At 43.0% G+C, this 9344-nt stretch overlaps 1 protein-coding gene across 1 annotated transcript; it reads left to right on the top strand.

Moving 5' to 3' along the window:
- The first annotated feature begins 310 nt into the window (after positions 1-310).
- kcnj2a (potassium inwardly rectifying channel subfamily J member 2a) lies at positions 311-5524 on the top strand. Its single transcript, XM_005725701.2, has 2 exons — positions 311-510; positions 2471-5524. Exon 2 carries the CDS (start codon positions 2716-2718, stop codon positions 3991-3993), a length of 1278 nt encoding a protein of 425 aa, XP_005725758.1. The 5' UTR covers positions 311-510; positions 2471-2715; the 3' UTR covers positions 3994-5524.
- Positions 5525-9344: the final 3820 nt, after the last annotated feature.

Below are 9344 nucleotides of genomic sequence, written 5' to 3'. Positions count from 1 at the left end.
TATGCCGCTTCGTGTTTTAACTTTTCGCCCTCACCCCTCGTTTTTTATATTTATCGCGTCGTGGCCCAGCTACAGTGTAATTGCTCGCCATTCCTTCTTGTTGTGTCCTGTTCTCATCGCTCGCGTGGATCAAACGCTCGAAATGACAGAAAAAACAGCGAGTTATTACGCCTCTACCACGATGCGCATTCGCCCCCCCCCCTCCTCCCAGTCATTGGCCGGGCGCGGAGCCGGTGGGCGGGCCGTGCCGGTGCGCTACTGTTTAAAATGCTTTGGGGGAACTCAGTGCGAAGCACATAGTAGAGACCGGTCTTCTAGAGAGATGAGAGAAGGTTTGTGGTTTTATCCTGTTGATTCCAAAATAATAATAATACAAAACTGAAAATAAGCAGACGCACGGAGACGACGCTGGTTGTAAAAGAAGCCGCAAAAGCCCCCCAAAAACCCAAGAGGAAGTCTGGATTACTATTTCACCGAGGTGATTCCAACCGGTCTACAAATGAGCAACAGGTAGATGAGACGATATTTTCTTTTAAGTCGTTCCTTGTACAGATCTACTGCTCTTGCGCTTTAATGTAAGATGTTATGCTTTATTAGGTGCTTTACGCATGTCTGAGGAGCGTGTGTGATGGTTTGATTCTCCACACGCAAGCTCCCTGGCTTCTCTGTTGTCACAGAAGTCAGATGGCCCGCCAAAAGTTTGACTTTATCATGTCATAACCGCTTCAAGCTTCACACTGAGGTCCCGAGTGTGACGCTGCGGTTGAAGCGAAACCTGCGGGTCTTTGTCAGTCTGAGGGTCTGTCCGTCTCTGTGCGGGTGATTGCATCAGAAGGCAGCTCCTTTTTTCCCCTCGCACCTGTTAACATTTGTCGCTGGCATCTGGTGCAGCCTGAGAGCAGCTCTGCCCGCCTCTTTACGATTAGATACTCTTTTAGCGACGTTTAAAAGGCTAAAAAAAAAGTGTATACAGCAATAATAATTATAATAAAACAACAGTTTTGATTTTGAGTTTACTTATTCAGGAAATGTTGTACAACTGTTTTTTTTCTAAAATAGTTAAAAATTGTTAAATATTCGGTTGTTTTGAATGAGAAAAGGAAAACACGCTGTATTCGTGCAGTTTTTCTGTACTGCGCACTTAAGCCACCGTGTGAAGAAAAAATACACACTGGTCAACAGTGCAGCTTACACTGCAATCAGCATGCACATTAAATAATGTACTGATGGGCTGAACTTGACTCAACTGTGCCTTCTCTCGTTTTTTTGAAGTTAAATCAAAGTAAGTAAAAGCCCAAATTGCATCAGCCAGTTAAACATCCTGCAGGTGTGAAACTTCAGTATGACTCAGCTGTGGCAACATATTCTGTGCTAAGGTTGCATGTGATACCCTCCAGGCCCGGAGGAACTTTCTGCTCTCTGCTGCCAACTTCTTTCCCATCTTAAAGCCTCATGCCACAAGGAGAAATCGATCCTAACACACGCAGAAAATACATAACAGGGCACCGGAGGCAGTGCTAGGTCGATATAGACCCTGTTGCTAGGAAAATTAATGAGAGGTGTTTTAGTTGTGCTGAGAAAATCCTCGTGGGGCAGCTGTTATCGCAGCAGAGAGGAGAAACCCCTGAGGGCTTTCTGAACGTCAACAAGCTGCATGTCTCTTATGCACACGTTTTTTCCTCAAAACCTATCGAAAAATGACAAATTTCCACCCTGAAACTGACCTGGTGAAAGCTGAATCAAGTTGAATGTTTTCACACATTTAGTGTCTCCTTGAAACCTTAAAATCTTTCTTACTAGCTAGATAATGTCATAATAATGGTAGTAGTACATAATAAAATGAACTTTAAGTTGCGTTAGCTAAACAGCTCGGGTGATTTTCACCTCACTGAGCACCTAGACGCATCTACGTCTGATTTTTTTTTTTTTTTTTTTGGGAGGGGGGATTTTCAGTCGCAGGTTGTTGTGCATGCTCAAATTTTGCTGAATATTGTTTGAGGGATGAGAGGAAGGAAAATAGTTTGCATATCTGGGCTTTCTCAGTGTAAATAGTTTACATAATCCATCAGCAGTGCAAGACCAGCAGCACGAGATCCCATAGAAACACAGCAGCCCGCAGTCTGGCAAGAAATGACCAGGTCAGCATGGCACAGCCAAGAAAAACAAGTCCACTTTGTAAATGGCCAATAACGGGACCTGAGTGCAATTACTGTGTGGCCTCTCTCAGTGGAAGCTGAAATGTTAGATGAGGGTTAAATATCACTGTTGTTGTTTGTCATAACAGGATGAAATATTGTTGGCACAGAGGTGAGCTTTTCTGGCCCCGTGTATTAAGTTCTTGATGGTTTTTCTCAGGCTGCATGCACGTCTGACAAGCTATTGGGATTTCATGTTCAGCAGGCTCACTTACCTTTATGTATCTGGATGCTAGTTTTCCTAATTGACACCTTCTGTCTCTGTTTCCTTGTAGCACTTGACATTGATGAGGCCCAGTCGCCCAATGAAAGAGGAGTGACCACTTCACCCCCCTTTTGTTGCACTGCATCCAGAGGCCAGTGAGGCTGAAGAGGGATCCCTTCAGCCCGCCTCATTTTGTAACCATTTCCTCTCTGAGTTGGTCCCAGAAGTGTTTCAAAACTGTTTCTCCAACGCTTTTTCCAGAAACTTAGACTGTTTTCCAAAGCAGAAGCAGCACAGCCCTCCCAGACTGAGGTGATGGGAAGCGTGCGAGCCAGCCGCTACAGCATTGTGTCATCAGAGGAGGACGGCATGAAGCTTGCCACAATGGCAGTACCCAATGGCAACAGCAAGGGCAAGGTGCACACGAGGCACCAGCCGCAGAGCAGATTTGTAAAGAAGGACGGTCACTGCAACGTGCAGTTCATCAACGTGAGCGAGAAGGGTCAGCGGTACTTGGCTGACATCTTTACCACATGTGTGGACATCCGCTGGAGGTGGATGTTCATCATCTTCTGCCTGGCCTTCCTCCTGTCTTGGCTGTTTTTTGGCTGCGTCTTCTGGCTGGTGGCCATCTTTCACGGGGACTTAGAAAATAATGACCATCCATGTGTCTCCAATGTTAGTAGCTTCACTGGTGCCTTCCTGTTCTCCATTGAGACTCAAACGACGATCGGTTATGGCTTCAGATACGTAACGGAGGAGTGCCCAGTGGCTGTCTTTATGGTGGTGTTCCAGAGCATTGTGGGCTGCATCATTGACGCCTTCATCATTGGTGCAGTCATGGCAAAAATGGCAAAGCCCAAGAAGAGGAATGAAACACTGGTTTTCAGCCATAACGCTACAGTGGCCATGAGGGACAACAAGCTCTGTCTGATGTGGCGTGTGGGCAACTTAAGGAAGAGCCACCTGGTCGAGGCACATGTGAGAGCCCAGCTTCTCAAATCCCGAACAACAGCGGAGGGAGAGTACATCCCCCTCGACCAGATGGACATAGATGTGGGCTTTGACAGCGGAGCCGACCGCATCTTCCTGGTCTCCCCGATCACCATTGTACACGAGATCGATGAGGACAGCCCTTTCTATGACATGAGCAAACAGGACCTGGAGAACTCGGAGTTTGAAATCGTAGTCATCTTGGAGGGCATGGTCGAGGCGACGGCGATGACCACACAGTGCCGAAGCTCCTATGTCGCCAGCGAGATCCTCTGGGGCCATCGCTTTGAGCCCGTGCTCTTCGAGGAAAAGAACTATTACAAGGTGGACTACTCCCGCTTCCATAAGACATACGAGGTGTCGAGCACCCCTCTGTGCTGCGCCAGAGACCTGGCAGAGAAAAAATTCATTCTCTCCAACTCCAACTCCTTCTGCTACGAAAACGAGATGGCTCTGGACAACAAAGAGGACACAGACGAGGGGAATGGGGGCAGCGTCGGCCCTGATGGCACTCAGACAGACAACATCTCAGAGAGCGAACATAACCAAGCCATGGTGCCTCTAGAGCCCCGGCCTCTGAGACGAGAGTCCGAAATATGACTGTTAAGACATCTCGTGAGAGATTTTCCGAGAGTCGCATCTCTGCTCTAAAAAGGCACTACGAGCCAAGCTGGGTTAGAGTTAGAGGCCAACCCAAACGGTACTGCTGTGGAAAGTGGCAGTGAGGTGTAAGACTTTGTCCTGATGAGTCTGCTTGAACTTTGCATACAGCATGACAAAACACAGCACTATGAACCATGTGCATATCGCAGAATGAATTCTCCATCAAGTCCCCATGAATGTGTGCTCAGTGTCCGGTGACTGCAGAGAGGACAGAGGCTATTGCAATGACTTGAAAACTGCAGGCATGTCTCAGTTGCTCTGTCCAGCCAGAATAACGCTCTTTCAGAAAGGTGTTTTGTTTTTTTGTTTTTTTAAGTTCTCTAGTGCTGCTAGAAAAAGTGGAAGTTACACAAAAAACCCTTTAAAACACTTTCATTTTGACACTGTCACAGAACCAAAGAGTTAAGAAATCGGATGTCTGGAACAAAGAAGGTACACGTTGTTTGTTCATGAGCTGGCCTCATAGCAGACGTCACTGAATGCAGTTTTCGCCTGCAATAACCTGTAGAGAACTTTCCTTTGACTCGATAGCACTGATTCTCTCAGCTTTGTGCTTTTGCAGAAAATGTTTGAGCTGGTCAGACTGATAGAAACATGCCTGCTTGCGTCAAGAGAGCCGAGCAGGGTAGTATTAACGACATCAAACTGACAGAAATCATTAATTTAAACTGAGACTGGGGTAATATGAGAATCTGAATGTTCTTAAAAGTGCTGCTATGATGTTGCTTCTTTTTTTTTTTTGATAATGACTATGACAATGCCAAAGAGTATTATTAATATTATTATTATTTTTATTATTATAGTTATGTTTCTGAAAAAAAAACAATTAGATTTGGTACAGAAAACGTAGAAAGTTTAGGCCGTTTAATGTAAGGTTTGTTTTTCAAAAACGTGTACAGTTTCTTTTCTTTTCTTTCTTTTTTAAAATGTCGATTATCTGTATCTGGAGCCATGTCATCAAGCCGTAATCTGGACCCGTGTAATGAAGAAGGTGGTCATGTAGTGGTAAAAAAGCAACACTGACGAGTTCTTTTGATGGGCCAGATTTTTCATCTTAAACACAAGAGTTCATTTCAAGGCAAACCTTTATTTTTAAGGTTTGAAAATACGAGTCAGTGTATTGGTGTGTAAAAATCAAATACACTAAAATAAAATTTTAAATAAATAAATATCAAGTCTCTACGTAAAGCCGGTTTCCCTTTGTGCTGAACTAGAAATCGGCCTCAACACCACTGGAGTTTTCATTCTCTGTTGTAACACTTTTGTTTTACTTGAGAATGTAAGATTTCAAAGAAACAAAAGTACTGTAACTGCACAAGAGTTTGCATCAATACACGTTTATATCCTGTATCTTTTGTGACAGAAAGCCGCTGGGCTCAATAGGCAGATCCTACACGTGTAAATACCTCCCTCCCTGTTGCAGTTGTTTTGTATCAGTCTTCCAAATGTACTGCAAAACCACAGAATGTACAGATTTTGTATTATTATTATTATTATTATTATTATTATATTGTACATGGTATTATATTGTTCTTTTACAATAAAAAGTCAATTGGAATCAACTCGTGTTGCTGGTTTAAATATCTTCTAAAGGGGCAAAGACTATTTTGCATTAATTGTTGCAAATGCAAACACAATGTGAGTGAATTCAGAAGCATCAATTCTTGCGGTACTGTAGAAGTTTAATTTCCAGAGGAAATGCTGAAAAATCTTATTTTGAGCAAAAGTCTGTAAAATTTCTCAGCATCTTTTGACACTTTTTTATTCATTTTGGTAATAAAAGACATAAACGCCCAACTAAAAAGCCTAAAAAGTGCCCCGAGGCTTTTTAAGCGGTGAGAATGGCTTCAAGAAGGACTTTGGTTTATCTCAGGCAGGATGTTTGGTTTCAAAGTGCGTCGATAGCCTGGTTGGCACCATGTTAGCATTACTCAACTACCCCTAACAGACTTCCGTCACTGGTTCAGCTGAAGATCATAAAACGGCTATTGTCTACTGGAATGAATGCTCGTAAAGAACTGATAGAGTAGATCAACATTTCATTCCGAAATTTTTGTGCCCCTGTGTAATAATGTCTTCATGTCTTCTATAATAATGCATGGCAGGGTTAGTGGCTGCAGGCAGTCAGTGCAATTAGCTTTTCACATCAACCTACAGCGGTGGTTAAAAAGGCCCAGCAGCGTCTCCACTTTCTGAGAGTGCTCAGGAGGAACAACCTGGAGGAGAGGCTGCTGGTGACATTTTACAGAGCCACCATAGAGAGCATCCTAACGTACGGCGTAACAACATGGTATGCAGGGTGCTCAGCTGCAGACAGGAAAGTACTGCAGAGGGTCATCAACACAGCCCAGAAGATCACTGGCTGCTCTCTGCCCAGCCTGGAGGTCACTGCAAACTCTCGGTACCTCAGCAGAGCTGGCAATATCATCAAGGACCACTCTCACCCCAGCAACCAACTGTTTGAACTATTACCGTCAGGCCGACGGTACAGGTCACATAAAACCAGGACAAACAGATTCAGGGATAGCTTCTTTCCCAGAGCTACCACCGTAGTAAATAAGCACAAAAACAACTGAACCTATTCCATACCGTCACTGTCATTATATTATGCTGCTATTCATACTGTCATTATATTAATGCTGCTATCCTGTATATATTGTACTTACTATTGTTTGAGTACTTACGATTGTTTTTTTTGTACTTTTTATATTTTACATTTATATTTATTATTGAAACTTGCACCAAGGGAGCGGCACTCCAATTTCGTTGTACTCTGTACAATGACAATAAAGGCTATTCTATTCTATTCTATTCTATTTTTTAGTTAGTAAGTCATTTTTTAAATATTGTGCATTTATCTATTCATCTATTTACATTCTACAAATGAGACTTAAAGACTAACTTAAGGAAACAAGAAGGGAAAATGGATCATTATCTGTTAGAGTTTGTATTGTTGATTGTCATTTATGCTCAGCATAATTAAACCCAGATCCACAGTCTCTTATTCATGGATTCCTCAAATTTAGTTTCTTTCCTCTTAAATGATTTTTAAGATTAAAGGTGCGATTCATAAAATAGCACAACCCAAAGCTTAACAAATGTGTGACTCTCAGGGATCGTGCAGGCAGTCGTGGCTGTGACACTAACCAGCCACCTCGTCCTGCTTCCCACCAGCCCAAGAGGGATTAACACCTTCTTTTTCCTCTCTTGCTTCTGCATACTTGGGACTCATCCATCCCTCATCCTGCCTTCCATCACTTTCTCTCATCTGTCTTTGTCCTTTGTGTAACATCTGTTCTCTCGCTCTCTCTTCTTTCTTTTATTCGTTATGAGTCATCATGAATTCAGCTCAGAATCATGGAATAAAGTCTTTGACAAGTTTGCCTCTCGGTCAAACTATTCAAAATTTCAGACACTTTTCCGTTTACATTTTTCCGTTTTCACTTTGCTCATTTACCAACATCATTTAACGGCTTAAATTTGTATAGATGGATCCAAAAAAGCCCCAAAATATTGTATCTCTTTTGTAAAAGGTGCCAAAGAACAATCATATTTACACTAAATGTCCATCCATCCATTTTCTGCCACTTATCCAGGTCGGTCACACAGTGGGAAGCAGTCTAAGTGGACTGAAAGTACCCACTAAACCAGTGACCCCCACCCCCTCCCGGCTGTGCCAAGAAATTCTGACCACAAACGCTATGAACAGAATCGGTGACAAAGGGCAGCCTGACAGAGTCCAACCACAAGCTGGACATCCTGCCAGCGATGTGGACCAAATCTCTTACTACGATTAAAGAGGGTCTGAATGTCCCGCACCAAAACGCCATTCATTCTGGATTGGGCATGGCCGCCTCTGTTGTGAGCAGGTGTGGCTCAGGATGTCGAGCTGCTGTCTGCTAAGAAGGTTTGATCCTCGACTCTTTTGAAATCGGCCCCTAAAGCTTTATTTGCTGTGCGAGTTTACATGAGATATAATCGAGTTTGTGTTCTATCGTTTTAAAAGCGCTTTAAGGTCTCAGTAAGAGTAGGAAACCATACATGTATGAATACAAGCCGAAGATGTGGGCACCTTACCATTTGTTGTCCGATCAGATGTCTCCCTGATGTTGTCACATGATGGATAAGAATCTGAAACACTGCACATTTCACATTTGTGTTCAGAGCTGATGAGAAGCATTTCATTGTTCTTAGAAAGCAAATAAAGAGGAAACATTATTCCCATGCTTTGCCTCAGCTTCTTCAACCTTTGCTGGTTTTATTTAACAGCGCAGACATGGAAAAAAAGCTGGAACTCACCCCAAGTCAATGGAAAATTCCTTTACTGCTAAGGATGACTGACACGAATGTCAACTCGCGGAGTCAGTACTATAGTCGGCTTTGAACGTGATGCTGCAGTGTGTGTGTGTTACTGTGTGCTCCATTCATCTTACATAAAGCAGCTACGCTATCTGATTCATCTCAATCACATCGAGAGGGGCAGACAGAGAAAATGAGTCAGAGTTCTTTCAGTTGCTTATTAAAATCAGGATCTGTGTTTCATATTTCCTTCACGAGACATAATTTTAAATGGAATTTCATGCTTTGATCCACAGCAGACAACACAAAGAGGAAAAGATTAAAATAAAAAGTGTATACAAGTCCAGAAATCCTCCTTCTTTATGTGTTTTGTTTTGGGTTTCTCTGAACACAGAACTTGGCACCAGTTTACCCCTGAAGGGCGACACTGGTGGGAAAGTAAGGAGTTACTTTCCGGTCACACCATTTCATATTGCATTTATTTATTGGATTATTAATTTAAAGTTGTGACCAGGAAAGCCACATTGAGGCTTACTTCCTGCCTGAAAGGAAGAATAGTGGCACATTGTTGAGCGCTGTGTGGAAGCTCTTACTGCTGTAGGTGCTCTCACTTCTGTGTTTCTATTGTGCGGCTCTACTTGCGCCCTGTTTATGAAAACAATAACACTGTGTATCAGTGGAGTAAACATCCAAAGGTAAATGTTAGGCCAAACTCTATTATTCCTGTGTAAACGCCTGAGATATCAAATATCCAAACAGTTTACTTTTTATCACTATTTATTTGTGTTTTATACATCACGCTCAGCAGCTCGTTGAGCCCTGTTCAAACTTTCAGAGCTACGACCGTAATCTGGAAACAACAATGCAGGAGTAAAAAGCTTGGACCTGCAACACAAACACAATCTGTGCTCCTGAACTATAACCGGAACCCCTGGCTTTTATCGAAGCTTCTGGGAACCTGACGTTCAAACAGCCCCAGCTGTTGCCCA

This window comes from Pundamilia nyererei, unplaced genomic scaffold, assembly GCF_000239375.1.
Source record: "Pundamilia nyererei isolate P.nyererei 1_Seehausen unplaced genomic scaffold, PunNye1.0 scaffold00017, whole genome shotgun sequence".
Taxonomy (NCBI): Eukaryota; Metazoa; Chordata; class Actinopteri; order Cichliformes; family Cichlidae; genus Pundamilia; species Pundamilia nyererei.
The sequence above is the reverse complement of the archived record's forward strand: the minus strand, read 5'-3'. Positions and strand labels throughout refer to the sequence as shown.